General features: G+C 40.4%; 1 protein-coding gene across 2 annotated transcripts; it reads left to right on the top strand.

The window, feature by feature from the left end:
• Positions 1 to 4,120: 4,120 nt before the first annotated feature.
• On the top strand, positions 4,121 to 21,557 carry LOC148839349 (BCL2/adenovirus E1B 19 kDa protein-interacting protein 3-like). Of its 2 annotated transcripts, none has more exons than XM_088909737.1 (6): positions 4,121 to 4,244; positions 13,263 to 13,509; positions 15,325 to 15,412; positions 16,334 to 16,440; positions 16,979 to 17,128; positions 19,798 to 21,557. In XM_088909737.1, exons 1-6 carry the CDS (start codon positions 4,181 to 4,183, stop codon positions 19,844 to 19,846), a joined length of 705 nt encoding a protein of 234 aa, XP_088765863.1. In that variant the 5' UTR covers positions 4,121 to 4,180; the 3' UTR covers positions 19,847 to 21,557. The 2 variants fall into 2 exon arrangements, with proteins under 2 accessions (XP_088765863.1, XP_088765862.1); XM_088909736.1 differs by having other exon boundaries at positions 4,129 to 4,244; positions 13,305 to 13,509.
• Positions 21,558 to 21,782: the final 225 nt, after the last annotated feature.

Genomic DNA, 21,782 nt, shown 5'->3' on the forward strand with positions numbered 1-21,782 from the left:
TACAACTGGCACGTGCTTGTCACCTGGTTTGAAATGTGAAATTGTCATCAAGTACAGTAATTGTTACTTCTAGAAGGGTTGAGTGCTCAAGTAGAAAGAAAGCAGCCTGCAGCCCTAGAGGACCCCAGAGTCATGGCAACCACAGGATAACAAAACATAGTTTTCTGTTTTCATTGTTTTTCTAAAAAATGTATCTTTTTTTTGGTCAGAAATGGCTCATGAAATCTGGGTAATCTGTGTTCTTAAAATCTATATCAGGTGTTTTAACAATTTGACTGTAATCTAACTTGCCTGTGGCACAAAGGAAAAGATGAAAAAACAACACTGAACTACTGAATAAAACAAAAAAAAATGACAGATAGATCTCGATGTTTTGTGTCTTGATCTTCCTCTGCCTAGATGAATTTTGCCATTGTTTCTGTACTTTAATTTAAAATATACATTAAATTTGACCTATTGCTTTTTTTAATGTTGTAAATCGCCAAGCTGCATCCTTCTTCTATAAGGGAAAGCACAATGCTGTAATTCCAAATTATTTAAATACTACAGTACTTGCTGTTTTGCAACTAGATGATGCAAATAACCTGGGATATCGGTATGATACCTTTTTTTCTTTTTCAAAGGCTCATGCTCACCTTGGTCTTAGAGCACAAGCTAGTTCTAGGGCACTGGTATTCATTCCTAGTCATAAGAATGGTTACAAATGATAGAAGGCTATTCAGCCCATCTGCTGTAGCTCGGTTCTGGCAAGGCTGCTGTGTCTTGTTTTCATTCCACCCCAGTTTCTGTATTTGAATGAATTACCCACTTAATTGGTCTATATATATTGCTATTTCCTGGTCTGTGCACACATATATTTATACATGACCTATAATTGACCAGGAGTGAATATCTCTGCCCTAGGACATGATGATAGCTGAGCTTAATCTAAGGTTTATCATTAACCAATATCAAATGAAAAGCAGTTTTTCACTTTTGGCTGAGTTCTGCTCAGTCTGGTTGTATATCTGCATGCTAGTTATTCTATCCTCCTGCTTGATAGTGGCAGTCTTGGTTAGCTGGGTGATTTCACTGTGTTATCAGGAAGATGCTTAATTCCAATTCCAGTGGATATTGCAGTACAAAATGAATCTGGTGGTGTGACATTGTATGTTTAAGAGGAAGTGTGCTTGTAATCTATACAGTACTTCTCCTGCGCTAGTACAAGACATCATTGCAATGGTCTGAATGATTAAACAATTGATCTCAAACCTATAAAAATAATAACTGGCAAGTTATAAGAACGTTTTAAATGTTAGTTTCATACAGCTTGCGAGATTTTATCACAAAACTTTACTTGGATAAACTCGGGTTCATTTCCCCCTACCTCTTACTGAATGTTAATAATAGTAATAATAAGTAATAGGTTTATTCGATGCTGAAAAGAGAAGAAAGAAAACAACATTTCGGCCGTGGAGCCTTCTTCAGGTGTAATAATTTATATTAATATAGATTTCATAGTTCATAAAGTTATAAATCACTGTAAGTTTAAAAATAACTGCTGAGTTATCAAGATACTTAGTGCTTTGCTTGATTAACACCAATTTGGGGAATTTTAATCTTCGCATTTCTGGACATGGTTTGGGCATCAAAACCCAAAACAGGGATGAACAGTTCTAGTCCTTGAGGGCCTAAGTCTTTTGCAGGCAGTTTTCAAGTAATTGACCAACTGCCAACTTATTATCCAATAAATAAGGGGAATCCCTTTGTTATTTAAGATCTCGAGTTGCCCATCCATGCTCTAGAGCAGGGATCTCCAGCTTAGGTCCTGGAGAGCTTCAATCCAGTAGGCCATCATTAATTTATCTGTTTCTAAGTCTAAAACAGTTTCGTTGTGATCTATTGAACAGGTGATTTTTAAAAAAAGTAATTTAGAGATCATTTAGGAAAATCTAAGTCAGGGGTGCCACATCCTGATCATGGTGGTTCTTAATGTTTCTTTAAAGCAGTGAAGCTGTTAAAGTATTTGTCAGTTCTCAAGGACCATAGTTCTCTTAACTGGACAGATTTGTTCCTCAACAGGTTACAGGTGTTGCTAATCTTTAAAAACTAACTACAAAACTAAAAGGATTGGGGCTCTCTAGGATTAGGATCAGGCATTCCTGCTCTAGAGTAATTGGGAAACATGGTAATTCAGCTTGCAGGAAAATCAAGCTAATAGTTTTTGATGTTTTATATACCTTTTATAGTCTTCTAACTTTCTCTTCACTCCACATTTTAAGCAAAGCTACAAAGCCTGTCTTTTGAGTACTAGATTTTGGATTACCAATTTTGACCAACAACTAAGACAAAATGGGGTATTCTTGGCTAACCTACCTACAGCAGGACAGCTATGCATGGAGACCTTTGGCTCTGTGCTCTTGATGAAACAAGATAAAAGAACATTCTCAATGTGGGGGATTTTGATACCTTTTCCCACCTGTGTCTTGTGGTACTAATTTGATTGCCTAATACTATTAAATATGGGAGCAAATTCATAATTAGCTGAGAGGAGACTACATACAGTAACATTGTGTATACTAAATTCTGAAAATAATATACTTTAACTCAAGGAATTTTGAAAGCAAGGACAGAATGCATAAAAAATCTAAAACAGAGAGCAGCTCAATTACAGGCAGCAAACTAACACTGGTGATTAGGGGCCCAGCTGGCACCAAAGCAAGCAGACAGGTATCCCTCACAAGCAAGACTGAGACTCACTAGCTAAGTCTCTTTAGGTTTATGTTCCAACCTGAGTAGATGATTAACCTAATTCATGTCTTTCCCATATTTATGATTTTTGAAAACTCGATTACTTTAAACAGTCACTTCATCTCAACAGTGGTGACCTTGAAAAGTCCTTGGAAGGACTCTTCAGTGATGCTTATTAGACATGTAATTATTTAATTACACTACCTGAGAGCTTGGGCAGAACACAAACCCAAAGCAGATACAAACCCTACAGGAACCGAGTCTGAGTTTGAAGCCTCCTGCTCTAGGGTGAGTTTAAGGTCTACCAGACTGAGTATTTTTATCTTTATTTCAAGGTTTGGGAAGTTTTGGCTCTTCCATTTCTCCTGTTATGCCCCCAAGCTCTGGAACTCTCTCCGCAAGGATATCGGAGAGTCACCTTCTCTCTCCTTCAAATCCAAACTCAAAACCCTCTTCAGAAAAGCCTTTACTTAACTGGTTCCATTCTTCACCCCTCTGCTTGTTTTATCTTGTGTATTCTTTTTATTTATTGTTGTTGTCATCCTGTAAAGCGCTTTGAGAAGCCACCTTTAAAGGTGCTATATAAAATAAAGTTTATTATTATTATTATTATGTTCCATTAATTACTTAAAACATGCTGCTAAAGCCAAATGAAAAACAGCCCTTTACTGCACTTGGTTTGTATTCCGGGGGTTTAATTTTTTCTCCAGAAGTCCCTATTTCTACCTGATGTCATGTAAATGAGAGAAAGAAGCAGGGGGTGATATAAAAAATTGATGTTTTGCTGAATTTTCTGTTATGTATGGAAAATGGAATTTCCATGAACAAAGAACACACAGGCCAGAATGCTTTTGAAGGAACTCATTAATGCACGGTGTTGGTTTTAAGTAATAACTGTAAAATATGTCATGCCTGGACGTTTAAACCTTTGTTACTTTTAAATGTCACGGGTGGGTGGCATATAACAATACATTAGTAGTGATGAATAACATCACTACTAATTAATTCCAGGGCGTCGTAAATGAAATAGCAAATCACTATGCAGTACTTAATCAAGAGGTATACAATGAAACTGCACAACTCGGCTGTTTACACAGATCCCAATGGCTGAACAGGCTGAAATGTGATTATACCAGACATTAAAACGACAGAATATGACATTTAGATGGATAGAATTCGTGTAAAATAAAGATTTATTGTGCATGTATAGTACAAGGACATCGCGGCAAAATCGTGCAAATTCAGCAAATGCAAGCTAACTGTCCGCTGATGCAAAGCATAAGGGTACAGGTCGCATGATGTTCGTGAATAGACGAATGTATTAATACACAACTGACGTCAGCCGGGTTCAGGTGGGGCCGCGGCTGGCGGACGCGGTTGCGCGCACGTCCCACTCCGAGGGTTTGCGAGTGAGCGCGTGTTGACAGTCAGACGCGAACGACTCCCAGTCATGATGTCCGCTGCTGCTGCTGCCGCCGCACAGCAAAACAACAACGAAGAACCGGGGCTCAACGGTAAGAAAATGGCGTAAATCCTCACGTCTTCCCTTGGAGGTCGCACTGTTCTGGTTCGAACACTGCTTTATCCCTCGGTAAAAAGTAATAAGGCTTTAAAAATACAGATAATTCCAGCAAACACCATTAATATGTACACCAAACGAAAGATCTTGGGCTGACTTTCTTATCTAGGAGGCGGAGGCAGCGTGTGACGGTAGCATCTATCTGAGATTGACGTTCTTTGAAGCGAATCGTATTGCCGACAATGTGAGAAGGGGGGCAGAAAGGAGGGGTTTGCCTTGGATGTTATTGTGACTGACACTTTTTTGACCAATACGACTAGCATCATCTCGCTGGTCAGCAGTTCGGAGTGGGCGGGTACTTCATGATGTCAACGAGGCAAGAACGGAATAAATAAAAGAAAAATAGGAGGGGGTTGGGGTGTTGTTAGTAAATTAATATTTTGTTATTACAATTTTTTGTTCATGTTTACATATCAACCTGCAAATTGGTACCACCTAATATTTAACGCCTCTTTTGTTTGTGGTTACCTAATTTGAGACCGAATGTGACCTATGGCTATGTTTGTATTGAAATGCACCTATTTATGATTGCGCTGGTAAAACTCTTACAAAAACAAGGTATCCATCTGCATTAGTCTTCACCATTTCCAGGTTTACCGTGCACCCGCTGTAAAAAAACCGTTTCAATGTTAAGTTTTGCACAAGAAAAACTTGGGTCGTTTACTGAATTCTTGGATGGCGTGGATTAAGACATGTTAGAGCATGTCTTATTCGTGTTCTAAACTGTTAACAAAATGTTCCGCTAGATCATGTGGGAAAGGGGGGAAAAGATATGCCAGTATTATCTTTGAAGGCTGTAGCTGACAAATTAATGGGTAACAGGTTGAAAATATGGCCTGCCTGCCTGCCTATCAGTGTGGCTTTGTTTACTTCGCAATGCAAAATGTTTAGTGTGTGAGAGGTGTGTGTGGGGTGGTGTGGGGTGGGGGGGAGGAATTGGAGGACTACTGTAGAAACCACAGGATCTTTTTAGATTTGCTATTTTTGCAGAATTAGGAAAGCAGTGTTTGTAGATACTGAAATCTTGTGCAATATACAGCTTAGTGGAGGTTTGAAACTAGCCAAGTCTCATGTTTTCATGGGCATTGGCTTTTGTCTCTGGTAGTCCCTATGAAAGAAACATTTTTTAATGTTTTTTATCTTAATTATACTTAATTGTGCCTTACCAGCACCCCCCCCCCCTTTTCATTTCCCTTTCTTAGCAGCAAGTTGTTGTGGCATGTCTTTAATTATAGAGCTGAAGTATTCTCTAAGAATATATTGTGTGTGAATTGATTAATATTAGAGTACCATATTATGATAGTAAAATTTAAAAAATCTGAATGTGGTTTACAATATTCCAATTATAAAATTGTTCAGTTTTGTTACTTGTTGGCTGTAAGAGATTATTTTTCTCTGGCTCCTGTTTTTTTATGATGACGAATTTGTATTAAATATTACTGTAAAGGAGGCTCAGCAGGGATCAGTAGACAGTCCCTCCTACACAAGACCAAATTGTATTGGCACCAGCAACTACAGCACAAATGATCATTATAGCACATTATCATTTCTGCAGAATCACAGTGCCTTACAATTTCAAGCACAGCACTGCCCACACTATTTACAGAGTCCAAAACCAGGTATCAGTTTCCTGCAAAAGAGATTTAAAAGGGTTATAATATTTCTGTATATAGATGTTAGGACTCTACACAAGCAGTTTTAAAATCAAACTCCAAACATTGCACAGTTGAGACCAACTTAGCATTTAGGCCTTATAGTGCTTCTGATTGAGTGAAAAAGGATTGTCAAATCGCAGGAATAGAGTAACTACAGTGAATATAGTTCACGCTCCGTAACCTGTGTGTCTTCAAACATAACTTACATTTACTATACTCTGTCTTTAATCAAAATCACTGTCACTTTCAGAAGGGCAGTATATGCAATTTATAAGTCTTGATATTGTCTGAATATTCTTGTTCATTTGTGTCACTGTTCATCAATGGTAACAATGGCAGTTATTCCATTACTATTGGCAGTGGAGAGAGGAAGAGGTAATAGCCCTAGCCAGTGTCAGTAATGGCTTAATAACTCGCATTACGTTTCTCTCACCATGCTCACAGAGGAAAATCAGGTTCTGATAAAGTCTGGGAATGCATGCTGACAGCATGTAATTAATCTCTTCAGTGATGCTTAAAGTAGACTTTTAGAATTGCTGTTCTGATAGTTTTATAATCGTGCAACAGGACTTCTTTCTCTGTGCAGGCAAATATGTATGTAATTTATCTTCGGTTTCGGGGGATGTAGAGGTTTATTGTTCTAATTATGAAAGAAAAGAGTGATACTAATAAATAAGATGTGGAACCAAGTTATGTGTATATTTCCAAATATTTTTTTTAAAGTGAATATTTAAACATTCAGGTTTCAACTAATTATGCGCTAATAGTTTTAAAGCAGGTTTGTTATTCATTCAGGGGATTGGTCTTGTTGTTGTGGCATTAACTCAGACTACAGTATAACAGTGTTGTTCTTCTGTGCAGCTGCTCTGGGATCAGGCAGTGTTTTGCCACGTGTTGAAAGCTAGCTTTTCTTTGTGTTCCTGGGAGCAGGACAGAGGGGCCAGGGCTCTGTGAGGATTAGCATCACCTTGAAAAACATGCCAGAGATCCAATAATCTCACCCTCTCTTGGTACAGCAGGTGTATGCTCCTGAACTTTAATGGAAAAATGGATATGTTGCTTTTCACCTAAACATTCACAATTTTGTTACCAATTTTTTGGAAACATAAGTTACACCTAATTGTGATCACCCATTCCATGATCATAGAACCATGGGTTGAAATAAAATAAAAACTGTTCCTTTGTTCTTCCTAAAAAAGCCCGATAAAGTCCTGTAAATAAGATTGGTCATTCATTTACAAGTTGCAGTCTTCCTTTATTTATCCATGCCAAAGTTCACCTGATGTAGTTATATTACACATCATCTTAACTTTTAGAGGCAAATGAGGTCTAGCGTCCTAACATTTTGACCAGATACTGTAGAATTACCATTAACTCTAGCACTGCAACTTCATTTCAGAACATTTCAGCATTTCTCATCCCTGCCAGATATTTAGATTGATTGATATAAGGATTTAATCCAGCTGTGTCCTTAAAGAAACAAGGGTATCAGTTTCAGCAGCGTTGCTGGGTAGCTTGTTCCATGTTTCCACAGCCTGTCAGTGTCTCTCCTGTTCTCAGCTTTGCCTAGGACTAAGACTGTTGCATTAGTGTTACAGTTTCTTCTTTCTCAGAGCACACCTTGTCTGATCCTTGCCCATACTAGACAAGTTTATCCTTCATCACTAAATATATAGAGAATAATCTGCTCCACATCAGACAGATCCATGTTGCATTTTGGTGCATTGAAATTACAGCTCAATTACTGTTGCTTCCACTTTGTACTCACCCTTGGAGGTAAATAAATAGCATATTGGTGACATGTTGCAGGAGTGAATGGTATACTGTGAAAATGGCTACTCTGTATAACTGAAAAAGTAATAGAATTTGTTTTCCTTAAATTGAGATAGAAAGCTGAAATAGTCTTGTAGGACACTCTATATTGCTGCATAGTTTGCCTGCTGATCTTCTAAAGAACTCCTGCAGAATGACTAATTAGTCTCTCATCATATCTCCTCTGTTTCTGAAATTTAAGATAACTTCACTGGAGCCAGTCTTCATGAATTCCACATGTAATTAAAGCTTACCCTTCTGGGGCGGGTTGTAGCAGTCAAACCAAGCCACTTTGATAATGAGCCTGTGATACGGCCTGGGTGTTCTAAATGGGTCCACTGTAAACTAGCTTAATTTTTAATATTTTCACTCCTGGTATGAACTAATGCCCCGTGATGCAAAACATGTGGAATGCTGAGCTGCAGAGTGCCATGGTAGATTGTTGATGACTGTGAGCAAAGACAAAGAGCTCTTGCAGTACTCTGGCAGCTGGGATGCACCACTGCAGTGGTGACAAGGGGGCAGGGGTCACGCCCAGGTCGTTGTCTGATCTGGTACTTAAGGCTGGCTGCTGAATTGAGGATGTGAGTTCATGTTTAAACAATGAACCATTACTAACTTTACAAGCTGGGGTTCGTTTACTGCCTCATACTATTCCTGTTCGTGTCTTTCACAATTTCAAAACAGCACTGATTTCTTTTGCAGTAACTTTGTCTTTTGGGTTCATTCCTAGCACTTCCTATATTCTTCCAGGGTTTTGCTATTTCAAATGCTGATGATAAAGCTAAAAGTACACAGAAAAGTCATTTACTTATATATTAGTTTAAATACTTCTGCCAGTTCCAGAAAATCGTTTTAGGAGTAACTGTTGCTAAATTAATCTATTATAAATATTTGCATATCACCTGCTAAATTTTTAATCTGCTAAAAGTTTGAACATTGAGCTTTTCCCCTCACTTCCACGTGTACTATCAGTTTTGTCCTTAAGGTATCCAAGCTAAAATGTCTGCCTCTCTGAACATGCATTGTAAGACAGAACAGAAATAGTGACAGCTTCACATCTGCTTGAAACAGTCATTTTGATGCCGTTTAGAAGAAAGAAATTGATCATCATTAAATACCGATGCATAAAACTTGAAAACTGTGGCACGTAAACAATTCTAATCCTTTCTTGCCAGAGTTGAAATGTATTTTTATTGTTTCATCTGAAAGATGGCATGGATGAGATGTCTGGACCTCAAATTAATGTTTCCTGTCTATTATGTAATTGAAGATCCCATGGCATTGTTTTTAAGAGCCGTGGCTTTAACCATAGTGTCTTGGCTATGTTTTCCCCTGCAACTGGGTGTTTGGGACAGTAGATGCAAGCCTTGTACCATGATGTCCGTTTTGCATGTTTTTGTGTGAAAACAAAAAAAATATGTATAATGTATTGTTCTTTTTTGTCATTAAAAGTGCAGATAATGTACCATCTCCCTGTCTGTTTAGTATTGCATTTGATTGCAATTGCTTAACTAGGAAATGAGTATGTATACAACATGTTGTTGAAACAAACTAATAATCAGGAATGCTGAAAATGTTCTCATTAATTGCAGTTTGTAGGCAAACTGTAACAGTGTGTTGCCTCCTTTTGCTGAACTGGTATAATAAGAGGTCATGTGCAGAAGGTGTGTATCAAGGGTGGAAGTCACTGATCCCACTTACTGTAATGCACTTAGCTGCTGTGTGTGTTCAGCTGCCTGTTGCATTGTTTCCTTTGGCAAGAGTCGTTGAGACACCTATCCTTTTCGCGCTCTTAAAGAGCAACAGCTCTCACTCTTCATAGAGTGGGCACCCTGCATTTCCGTCCGTCCTTGTAGCCCCTGAATAGATTGCTAATGTGTCAGTTAAGTAAATCCTCATTTTTATCTAGGAAGACTTCCAGCATTAGGATGATGAATTGTACACGGAGTCTCTTTACAGAGCTGGAGATATATTATGTAGTGAGTCCTTCTTGAAGACTTCTCCATTTGTTCTTATAGTCAAACATTCCCATGGGAAAGGGATCATATCTTTAGGTCAGTGCTATCTTAAATCAAGAGGAATGTGCAATAGGTGCCGGAGGAGCTGAGGAGGAGAAGCCGAGGCTGTAGGGCTGGTGCGACGCGAAAGGCGAAGAGAAGGAGATTTAAACCCTACCTTCCTTCGATCATCATGGGAAATGTGAGGTCCTTAGTGAACAAGATGGACGAACTGGGAGCATTGGTGAGAAGCCAGAGGGAGTATCGTGAATGCAGTATCATGTGTTTCACCGAGACGTGGCTGCAGGAACTTATTCCGGACTCGAACGTTACCATCGGCGGCTTTCAGACGGTGCGGGCGGACAGAAACACCGAGAGCGGTAAGAGGAAAGGAGGGGGGCTCGCGGTGCTTGTAAACAACAGATGGTGTAATCCTGGACATACTCATGTTAAGGAGCGCGTCTGCAACCCGGACATCGAACTGGTAGCCGTAGGACTGCGTCCGTACTATCTGCCGCGGGAGTTTACATGCGCCATCTTTGTTGTTGTTTACATTCCACCTACGGCAAATGCAGAGGTAGCGTGTGACGTCATAAACACAGTCACAGCCAGGCTACAAACAAAGCACCCAAGCGCTTTTATAGCTATTTCAGGGGACTTTAACCACGTATCTATTTCCACCACTCTGCCTACTTTCCACCAGTTTGTTAAGTGCCCGACCAGAGAAAACAAAACACTGGACTTATTATATGCCAATGCTAAGGATGCATATAGTTCCACAGCCCTTCCCCCCCTTGGCAGATCAGATCACAACCTTGTCTTGCTTACACCACTGTACACGCCTATTGTCCAGCGCCAACCTGTGACCATGAGGACTGTGAGGAGATGGTCTCAGGAGGCTATGGAGGATCTACGTGGTGCTTTGGAGGCCACCGACTGGGATGTGCTGTGCGAACCACATGGGGACGACATAGACAGTATGGTGGACTGTGTCACTGACTATATTAACTTCTGCATAGATAACACCATCCCCACCAAAGACGTACACTGCTTTTCCAATAACAAACCCTGGATCACCAGCGACCTGAAGGCTCTTCTGAATGACAAGAAGAGAGCCTTTAGGAGGGGAGATAAGGAAGAGGTCAAGCGTGTACAGAGGGAGCTAAAGCAGAAGTTAAGAGAGAGCAAGGACGCATACAGAAAGAAGATAGAGGACAAGCTGCAAAGGAATAGGGTGAGAGATGTATGGAGCAGCATGAGAGAGATCACTGGCTTCAAACAGGCTGGGGGTGCAACAGAAGGGAACCTGGAGATGGCCAACGAGTTGAACCAGTTCTTTAACAGGTTTGATTCTGGGTCCTCTGTGGCGCAACACCCATCCCCCCACTGCCACACGCTCCCTAACCCTTCACAGCTGCGACTGCCCAATACCTCCTCCATCCCCCCACAAACATGGCCGCCTACAGCCACAACCCCCGACGGCTACTCACCCACCCATCCCCCACAGCTGCCACTCTCCAACACCTCCGCCATTAACACCTGCAGCACTGAAAGCAGTATGAGCACCATCCCCCAGGCCAGGCTGACCATCACAGCTGACCAGGTGAAGAAGGAGCTGAAGAGGCTGCACGACGGTAAGGCCACAGGACCAGATAACATCTGCCCCAGAGTTCTGAGGGCCTGTGCTGATCAGCTGAGCGGAGTGCTCCAGCGACTGTTCAACCTGAGCCTGCGCTTGGAAAGAGTCCCGGTGCTCTGGAAGACATCATGCCTGGTCCCGGTACCAAAGAAAGGGCGCCCCTCTGTCCTCAACAACTACAGACCAGTTGCACTGACTTCTCACATCATGAAGACACTGGAGAGGCTGGTCTTATCCCACCTGAGACCCCTGGTCAGCTCATCACTGGACACCCTACAGTTTGCCTACCAGCCCAGTGTTGGTGTGGAGGATGCGATCATCTACATGCTGCAAAGGGCCTACTCACACCTGGACAGGGCTGGCAACACTGTAAGGATCATGTTTTTCGACTTCTCCAGTGCCTTCAATACCATCCAGCCCTTACTTCTAAGGAGGAAGCTGGAGGAGATGCAAGTCGATGCCTCCACGACCTCGTGGATCACTGACTACTTGACAGGCAGACCACAGTCTGTGAGACTTCAGAACTGTGTGTCTGAACAGGTAGTGAGTAACACAGGGGCACCTCAAGGGACAGTTCTTTCTCCATTCCTCTTCACCCTCTATACTTCGGACTTTAAGTACAACTCAAAGTCATGCCACCTGCAGAAGTTCTCAGATGACTCTGCAATTGTGGGATGTATCAAGGGTGAGCAGGAGGAGGAGTACAGAGGACTGGTCAGCAGCTTTGTGGAGTGGTGTGGGGTGAACCACTTGGAACTGAATGTGACGAAGACAAAGGAACTGGTGGTAGATTTCAGGAGGAAAAAGGTTAAACCTACTCCTGTCTACATCCATGGGAGTGGCGTGGAGATGGTGGACTCGTACAAGTACCTGGGAGTGCACATCGACGATAGACTGGAATGGTCTAAGAACATCGAGGCCATCTATAAGAAGGGACAGAGCCGGCTCTACTTCTTGAGGAGGCTCAGGTCCTTCAATGTGTGTAGTAAGATGCTACACATGTTCTATCAGTCGGTGGTAGCGAGTGCCATTTTCTACGCAGTGGTGTGCTGGGGCTCTGGGATTAGAGCAGTAGATTCCAAAAGGCTGAACAAGCTCATCAGGAGAGCAAGCTCTGTCATTGGGTTTGACCTGGACTCCTTGGAGGTAGTGGCTGAGAGGAGAATGAGGTCCAAACTAGAGGCCATCATGGACAACTTCTCCCATCCCCTCTTTGACAGGCTGGCAGGAATGAAGAGCACGTTCAGCAATAGACTGATTCATCCACGGTGCGACAGGGAGCGCTACAGGAGGTCATTCTTGCCGTCTGCCATAAGACAGTACAACGCATCCACCTTGCGTCTTGGCAGAGGCAACATCGACAGTGACCTGTTTCTGGACTAAACGCATCTACACATCTACTGCTACATCTGTTCTCTTTCTTTTTCTTTTTCTTTTTCCCGTTTACAACCACTTTTTGTGCAATATATGCCAGGGACCTGTGCAATACATTTATATTTATATCTATAGTTACATCTATATTTATATTCATATGTGTGATATGAGTGTGATACGATTTTCTGTGTACTGTTCTGTTCTAGTTTGTTCTTGTGCGTCCGGACTGTGAGTAACTCTTGTATTGTATTGTATGTATTGTACTATTATTATATAATTCGTTACACTGTGGCTGTGTTGTGTGTGTTAAGCTGCTGTTGCACTGCAATTTCCCTCACGGGATCAATAAAGTATCTATCTATCTATCTATCTATCAATAACTGTATCGTACTCCTTTTCACCCACTGGGTCTGTGTGCTGTGAAGTGTGGATTTTGGCTTGCATCGCGACCCAGCAGTGTTTGTGTTTCTCAGATCGCCTCTCTCCTATGAGGTCTAACGCTTGTGGCGTCACAGGGTCCTGGGTGGAGCTGGAGATGAATGGGAACACGGGAGTGGCCCACCCCCCGAGCAGCAGCAACGGGAATGAAGGCGAAGACGAGCACAATGGTGGAGGGCTGGAACATGTCCCTTCCTCCTCCTCCATCCACAATGGGGACATGGAGAAGATCCTTTTGGATGCCCAGCACGAGTCCAGCCAGAGCAGCTCCTCCTGTGACAGGTCGGTGTGCTGGCGGAGACCCAGGGTGGGGTGGATTCTGGGGGGATGCAGCAAGAGGAAACAAGAGTAAGGAGAAGAGAGCACTACACATCAAAAACATTAGGGAAGAGTTATCTGGGGCAGCTGAACTGAAAGACACAGAGTAGGGAGTAAGTGTTAGAGCACTGGGGGGCAAAATGCAGAAGAGGAGCAGCTCTTGTAAAAAAGAGCTGTAAGTAAGAGAGTAAGGGAGGAATACAGAAAGTTGGCTTCAGGATACAGGGGGCTAGAAGGGAGGAGGTAGGAGAGGGCATGGGGAACAACAGAGACAGGAGATAGGAGCACTGGAGGAAGAGGTGAAAATGGCTGGTACTTCTCTTCCTGACATGCAACAGAAAGAGCTGAGAAGGACATGGGGTGATGACAGAGAGGAAGGGATAGTGATAGCTGGGAGGAAGAGGATATCCTGTGTGATACCCTCTTTGGAAATGCCTTGATTTCTGGGTGGGATTGTTGTGATGTTTTGGTACCAGTGAGAACTGGTCAACAACAAGGTGGTCCAGAGTAGGAACATTTGAGCAAATATGAATTTAATAAAATTCTTCAGCAATCGTAAAATATCCTTTATTTGGTATTGCAACAAAATGGTACTTCTCAGTTTTGGAGCAACTTTAAAAAAGACCAACCTAAACAATGTCAGGTAAGTAATTTTCCCAGCACTGCTTTTATTACCTCACTAACAATATAAAGCTTATCTGTGCAGCTGCATGTTCTATCCACTTCACTCACCAGGTGCTCTTCCTCAGATACACAGAGGACAGATAACATGTTATTGATGTTGTGTACCTGAAATCTTTTTGAGAATGATTTCTGTATGTTTTGGCAGAGTTGGACCCGGTCAAAGATGAACAAAAATACATGAATTCTTAAGATTTTCAGTCATTAAGGCACAGGATTATTGAAAAAAAATCCCACCCTGCCTAATTCTATCTCTTGGCAGGTCTGTTTTAATACAAACCCCTCAATGACCTGAAAACTTTATTGCAGCACAGTCACCATAACACAGATTGGTTTCCTTTTGAGTAGGTTTTATCCCTGCTGCTGCCATTTTAATTGATTCCATAATTCAACTGAATAGACAAAAGAACATAGAATACCCATTATTTGTTTGTTTAATGGTAGTAGAGGAATTTGTAGTTCCTGATTCCTTTGGCACCTAGCTCCAAAACCCTCATGGCGCTACGAGATCCTCTATGTTGATCAGCCAGATCTTTAAAAGAAGATGAAAACTTCTACCAATGAAATTCTTTTTAACCCAAATTTCTAGTTAAATGAGTTTTATTGCTTCTTATTTTCCAGACGTTACAAAACCACTATGTAACTGCACATCTGTTTTGAGTCCTTTAGTCATCCTAGGAGCAGCATTGCTGGGTTTGAATTTTGTCCTTAGTTGTCCCTGCAAGTTGTCCTTTGTAACCTTTTATATGTGGTTAAACATGGTGCATGGAGCTGTGTTTCTTACAGCTTCAGTCTCCCAAAAGTAATCCATAAGTAAAGGAAAAAAGAAGAACTTAAAAGCACAACTGCCTCTCAAAATATGATTGCCTGTTTCTAAGTTCACCAGATAATGTACTGTAATATTTTAAGGGGGGAAAAAAGGGCAAAACATGTTTTTCCTCTTTATTGATTTTATCGTGTTTTACTTTATTTTTAAGCTGGAACAAACTGCCGTCTTGTTTCAGAATAAAAGCCCAGACCTTATCCATGTCTGGTGCAGCGTTTAGTGCAGAGAGTGATTGTGTGGCAGCTGCTGAGCATTGTGTTGCTTTTCTCCAGCCCTCCACGGCCCCACAGTCCTCAGGACGAGGGACAGATTACCTTTGACGTGGAGATGCACAGTGGCAGAGACAATGGCAGCACACAGGTACGTGCCCGCCTGAAATGTCCAGGTATCCTGTGCATTCCCTCGTGTGGTAACCTTCTATCCAAAATACTGAAATCTCATTGAGCTATACTCTCTACTCTCACTTGCTTAATTGGACCAAATTTTCTTAATTAAGATTTACGTTACCTTTGGTTACTGATTGAAGGTACATGAAAGATAGCAGCTCTCCAGGACCATGACAGAGATGGGTGACCTACTGAATCTTATGAACTGGCATTTCACAGCTCTTCCTTGTTCTGAGAGCATGGAGTTGGGTAACAGCCTTGTGGACTAATGATAAAACTGTTAATATCTAACTTCACCCTTGCAAACTTGCATTTTGAAACTGAAACAAGTTGTCTGGTTTAGTCTTTTTGCGGAGGCAATATGATATTTAATTTCCTTTCAGACCCTGTTTCTAAAGGTGCCCACAGCATTTTTCAAAATTCCAGCCTTTATTATTAAGCTTACTGTTTATTATTTCTGCATGTTTTAGTTATGGCTTAAGGTCTTTTTCAGTCATTAGTGATCTTGTCAGTCTGAATGTTATTATTGTGCGAGTCTGCTTCAAGGCTTCAGTGCTTAGTCTTTCTTCCAGACTTCCTGCAAAACACAGATTTGGAAAAAATTGAGTTTCTCATCCTATTTCACTTTCATTCTCTTCCTAAAGTCTGGACCAAAATAGCTGCTATGACTTTCCACTGTATGCTTACTGGTGTGCTTTAGAGCACACCCTTTGTAGAATGCTTCAGTCCTTAAGGTTGAGGAAGATCACTGTAATTTCCTGTTGTATTTTAAAATAAGCTTTATGAAAACATAACTGGGCTCAAATATTTTGTACTGTAAAATACAAGGACACAAAGCCCACAATATTCATCATTGACTACTATGCTGCTGTATTTTTGCTCCTTCTCTCTGCAGTCGGAGGAAGAGGGGCTAGAAAAGGAGAGAGAAGATGACATTCTGATGAAGAAGAGTGCAGACTGGGTAGCAGACTGGTCTAGCAGGCCAGAGAACATTCCACCCAAGTAAGACCTCAGCGCTGTCTTGCCAGCGGAATGCCAGTGTACAGTAATATGAGGTGACCAGTGGGTTTTTAAAAACATTTTTGCTCCTTTTGGATCAGAATGTGCACCAGATATTTTATCATTTGTGGTGAATTTTCAAACTATACATATGTGGTATGTCTTTTAAGATTTAATAAGGTTTTAATATCTTAAAAGCTCATTGTTTGGCTGAAATCTATAAAAAGGCGTGTTGTAAGTGACTCTTCAGCAACAATTGTTGTGGTTCATTTTCAATACAAAGACAAAACAGTAACAATTTGTCTTCCACTTCTGTTAAAATTCTGCTCCTGCAATGATAGTTAAAAACAGTATTAAAACCTAAGAACACATTTGGTCAAATGATGAAAAGGACTAGGTGCACTCAGTGTTAAGCACACCTCTGGTTACCACATGTTTATTTCAAATTAATTGAAATGGCTTTGATTCTGTGGGACAGAGGGGCTCAGCATATCCTGTCTTGAACACCACAGGGAAGAAACACTGTTCTTCTTCCTTGCAGAGAGTTTCACTTCCGACACCCCAAGCGCTCCGTGACACTCAGCATGAGGAAGACTGGAGCAATGAAGAAAGGGGGTGTCTTTTCAGCCGAGTTCCTCAAAGTCTTCATCCCCTCACTCCTTCTTTCTCACATCCTGGCACTGGGGCTGGGGTGAGTGACCCTGCGGGTACATACTGTACATCTACACACACCACAGCAGCCAGGTCCTCATATGGGGAGGACATTTCTGCCATTATAAGGAGGCTGAACATATGGGGCCATATTGTATATATGATATCATATATATATTATATATTATATATGAATATATCATATTCAGCCTTCACGGAGTTGCTGAATGAGATTTGTTTGTACATTTCTTTCATTCTTGTGTTCTTACTGCATCTATTTCTCAAAGTACTGTAATAATGTTACAAAATGGTAAAATAACTCTTATGTGTCTGTATAGATTCCTTTATTATCGAAATTCAAAATGGAGTAAAGAAAAGAGGTGAAATAATATAAGGTGCTTCAAAGAGTATTTTGAAACTGTACAGAGACTAAAATGAAGGTTTAAGATTTTAGGAAAGAAAGCCAAAGCAAAAGACAGTTTGAGAGAGAGAATGGAATAGGACAGATCTAAAATCAGTAGAGAGTGAATGGTAACAGTTTTCATGTCTTTGGCCTGAGGCACAGAACAGATTCATTCCAAGAGTAAGCAAAATGAAAACATAAAAGTAGTGACCCATAATGTTTGGTTTAATAAATAATAAAAGTAATAAAAGAAATTGAAAAACAGAAGGTCACACAAGGGAGCATAATGAACTTCAAGCAAAGGTTAAAAAAAAGATTTAAACATCCCAGGAGTGTGATGGGAAGGAATATTGCGCTAGTGTCTGAAAAGCTTATATGAATCTTTATCATATTACAACACCAAACAAACTCTAAAGGATTAAGTAAACTGTCTCAGAATTAAAAAGTGGGAAAACTTTTAAATGAAGAAAGGAAAAAAGGCTGATGTTAAATTTTCAATCATTATTGAAATAATGATTTATTCAATAAATCATTGATTGAAAGAATCATTATTTCATTACATTACCAAGAAAAAAAAACACCAAGCTCAAGATGAGGAAGGACAAAGTTCTCCACTCAAAGCGCTTTACAGGTAATGGGGACTCCCCTCCACAACCACCAATGTGCAGCATCAACCTGGATGATGCAACATAGTCAAGCCATAGTGCGCCAGAACGATCGCCACACATCAGCTATCAGTAAGGAGGAGAGCAGAGTAATGAAGCCAATTCATAGATGGAGATTATTAGGAGGCCATGATTGGTAAGGGCCAATGAGAAATTTGGCCAGGACACCAGGGTTACACCCCTACTCTTTTCGACAAACGCCCTGGGATTTTTAATGACCACAGAGAGTCAGGACCTCATCTCATCCGAAGGACAGCGCCTGTTTAGTCTAGTGTCCCCGTCACTATACTGGGGCATTAGGACCCACATGGACCGCAGGGTGAGCGCCCCCTACAGGCCACACTAACACCTCTTTCAGCAGCAACCTTAGTTTTCCCAGGAGATCTCCCATCCAGGTACTGACCAGGCACACACCTGCTTAGCTTCAGTAGGTTGCCAGTTGTGAGTTGCAGAGTGATATGGCTGCTGGCTCTGCAGTTGCAGAGTGATATTATGTGCTCACGACAGAATCTTTATCTTTTATTTTTACTGTTACCGTTCAGACCTAATAAATTCACGTTGCATTCTTCTATAAGTAATGATTCCTGCAATAAATTAGCCAGAATTAAAAATGTATACATAAGAGTTAACCTTAAAGAGACTGAATATAAGAGGGCAGATTGGGATTGTCTGGCATTGTTGTTAGTTTAACTTTCATTCACCAGGTTAAAGCCTCCCTGCACTATCTGTTGGAAGCCGCAATCACAGCTAAATTTAGGGAATCATTCCACACCAAAATTGCCCAGGAGTATCTAGTTTTCCATGGCTTCTGCTATGTGGTTACATTAGGCTCAGAGCTAGGGTGGGGACTTGTGTGGACACATTAAGGAAGTGCAGCTGTGGGTGGCAATGCAGTGCTTTGCAAGTTGTACAGCCTACAGGGGGAGCATGAAATCATTTCAGGAGCCCTGAAATGACAGTTGAGACACTTATCCTCCCTGTCTGGCACAGATTTCATCTAGGGCTGTCTAGAAATGTAATGTACAGTGCAAATATTTGTACCTCCTTCCAATGATTGCAAATGTATGCATACAAATTTTAACATGTATTACAATAAAAATATGATCTTAGTTTAGTTTCACATCATAGCTGTAGTTTCCACACCTCCATTATTGGAGATTATTTGCTTTATTTTAAACTCTGCCTTCTTCTTCTTCAAATGCCTATTAGCTGAAAGTAATGTCCTTTGTTTTACCTTTTGGTCAGATAGTTGTTGTTTTTTTTGCTCTTATAACCTGTGCATAGCATTTTTTTCTTTGTTAACATAACAGCTTTCCTTTACTCAGAATTCTAAAGAATTAGTGCTACCTGAGCATTATAAAATTGTCCCATTTTCTTATAACACACCCCTCCAGTGTAAGCATCTGGTGTGTAAGTGTAAGCTAGGCTACCTGGTAAGGTTTTACATGTGTAAAACATGTGTACTCCATGTTACTGTATGTTTGCTATTTGTCACAACTTGATTCTCTTGTACATCTTCCCTGCCAGATAGTCAAATTCTGAATAACAAAATACATTGGTAAAAGTGTAATTTGTGACTTCAGTCTAGTGTGGATCTTGATCTAATATTGACCTATTTCTTTCTCCTCCAATGTCTTTCAGAGTCTACATTGGGAAGAGACTGACATCCCCATCAGCCAGCTCTTTTTAAGTGCCTGGGATCCGTCAAGTTGTTAAATGTCAGTTTGTACAACAAATGCCCTTTCTCTTTCTCTCCCCAACTCAAGCATGACATTAGTCATCTCTCACCCAAAAATATTATCCATCTTTCTGAGAGCACTGTTCATGAATAGGGGTGGAGATGAGAGGGTTTATATCAAGCCTTTTATCATGTTGTAGTCTTTTCTCTTCTCATTCTGTCACTCACACCCTGTTTATCCTTGGTAATTTTTTCACATCTTTTTTAGAATTGTATTTGTTAGTTTTATTTCTTGCTTCCTTTTTTTTGTGATATTTACAGGTGTGGAGATGAGAACAGACTTCTGTTAAAAAGCTTTTTGATCCATTTCAGAAATCCCAGCTGCAGGCTTTTGAATGTGAACTAATAGCACATACTGGATGTTTCAAGCGTGTTACCCTTCTTGGAATAATTTTACAGACTTGAAGTTTAAATAATATGTTTTAATTTCTGTATAATGTAAGTTGCAACTCAAGACACCTGAAATGGATCAAACATCTCTGCATGTGCAGTCCTGTTTCTATCATATTTTCAATTTCATCTTGCAGATGAATGTTAGGAGATGCCATTCTGGAGTGACATCTGGATCCCCACATTGCAAAATGCTTATTGTATAGAAGATGAATAATTTGTGTGGGATTAAAAATTAATACATAAATGAAGGAAAAAGAAAACATTAACAAGATTTAGCCAAGAGTGAAGTAACCCATAAGCTAAATCTTATAAAAAAGATTAATTTTTTAATATGAGAAATCTATCCTTACTTTTATTAGATTTATTAAGAAATATAATTTCTTTTGTAAGGTTGATTTGAGACAGTTGAAAAATACAATGTGATGACCCAATGAAACCTTTTATTTTCCAGATTTTATATATTTTTTTTACATATAAGCAGTGGCCCAAAGTCATGATACAACATTTGGGGAGTTCAAATAGCAAAGTTAAATTTCCTTAATGGAAAACCGAAGATGAATAAAATTGAAAAACACACAGCTCAGTAAGATCTTGCACTTTAAAATATATATACTCTTATATTCACACTTCTCAGTAAAGGCTTCCTTCATGCTTTCGTTAGGTGCATGTCATGGCTATTTCACAGGGAGGGATCAGAAAAGATGTTACTACGGAACAGGCCTTCCTAATGTCTATTCCTCAGAACTCCACTGTGTTCTGGTTTTCATAACAAATGAGTTTTTAGTTACTTAATCAAACTCTTCCATGAACTGATTGTTCGATTAGTCATTATGCCTCCAGTAGTTGGTAATGTCACATGGCAATGTTAAGGAAATATTATGAAATATGCCACTTTTCAGGAGGTAAAAAGTAAAATGGTCTTCAGATTAGTTCTGTCACGGGTTTGATTGAGTTATTGAGAGCTCAGCTAGAATTGAGAACCTGGGCCTCTAGAAATAGGCAGACCTGATGACTTGAAAGAGGGTTTCGCTGACTGTAGAAGCACTCCTGTATGGTTAGAATTTTGTGCTCGGTGCAGGGAGAGCTGTCAGCAGAGAATGTTTATTATGGGGGTTCCCTTAGATATTTATAAAAACAAAGGAACGGAGGTTGTTGAAGCTGTCCCTTTGTAATTGTAGCAATGAACCGCACAATATGACTTGTAAGCACTTGATTTTATGTTTAGCTTTTGAGTCAAATTTTTAAAGTACATTAAAAGTAAAAATGTGAATTTCGATTTGATTTTTTTCCCCCACAAAGTTTTCTGCCAGTTGTTTTTTTTTTGGGAGGCAAGTGGAGGTAACTTAACTGAACAAAATTGCAAAGAACAGGCTACAGATTTAATTAATGTCTGAAAACATCTCCATGGCTTAGTGAAAAAACCACAAGTTGCTGCAAACATCTGCTTCTTTGTATCAGCATGAGTATGTGGCAATAGCAGTGTTGTCAGTTATAC

Source organism: Atractosteus spatula, chromosome 2, assembly GCF_055471065.1.
Source record: "Atractosteus spatula isolate fAtrSpa1 chromosome 2, fAtrSpa1.hap1, whole genome shotgun sequence".
Lineage (NCBI taxonomy): Eukaryota > Metazoa > Chordata > Actinopteri > Semionotiformes > Lepisosteidae > Atractosteus > Atractosteus spatula.

Excerpts from the sequence above, each read along its gene's own strand:
- LOC148839349 (XM_088909737.1), top strand. The coding sequence starts at position 4,181 with ATGATGTCCGCTGCTGCTGCTGCCGCCGCACAGCAAAACAACAACGAA. Across the intron at positions 15,413-16,333 it reads GAGACAATGGCAGCACACAG|TCGGAGGAAGAGGGGCTAGA; the intron begins GTACGTGCCCGC and ends TTCTCTCTGCAG. Across the intron at positions 16,441-16,978 it reads CCAGAGAACATTCCACCCAA|AGAGTTTCACTTCCGACACC; the intron begins GTAAGACCTCAG and ends TCTTCCTTGCAG.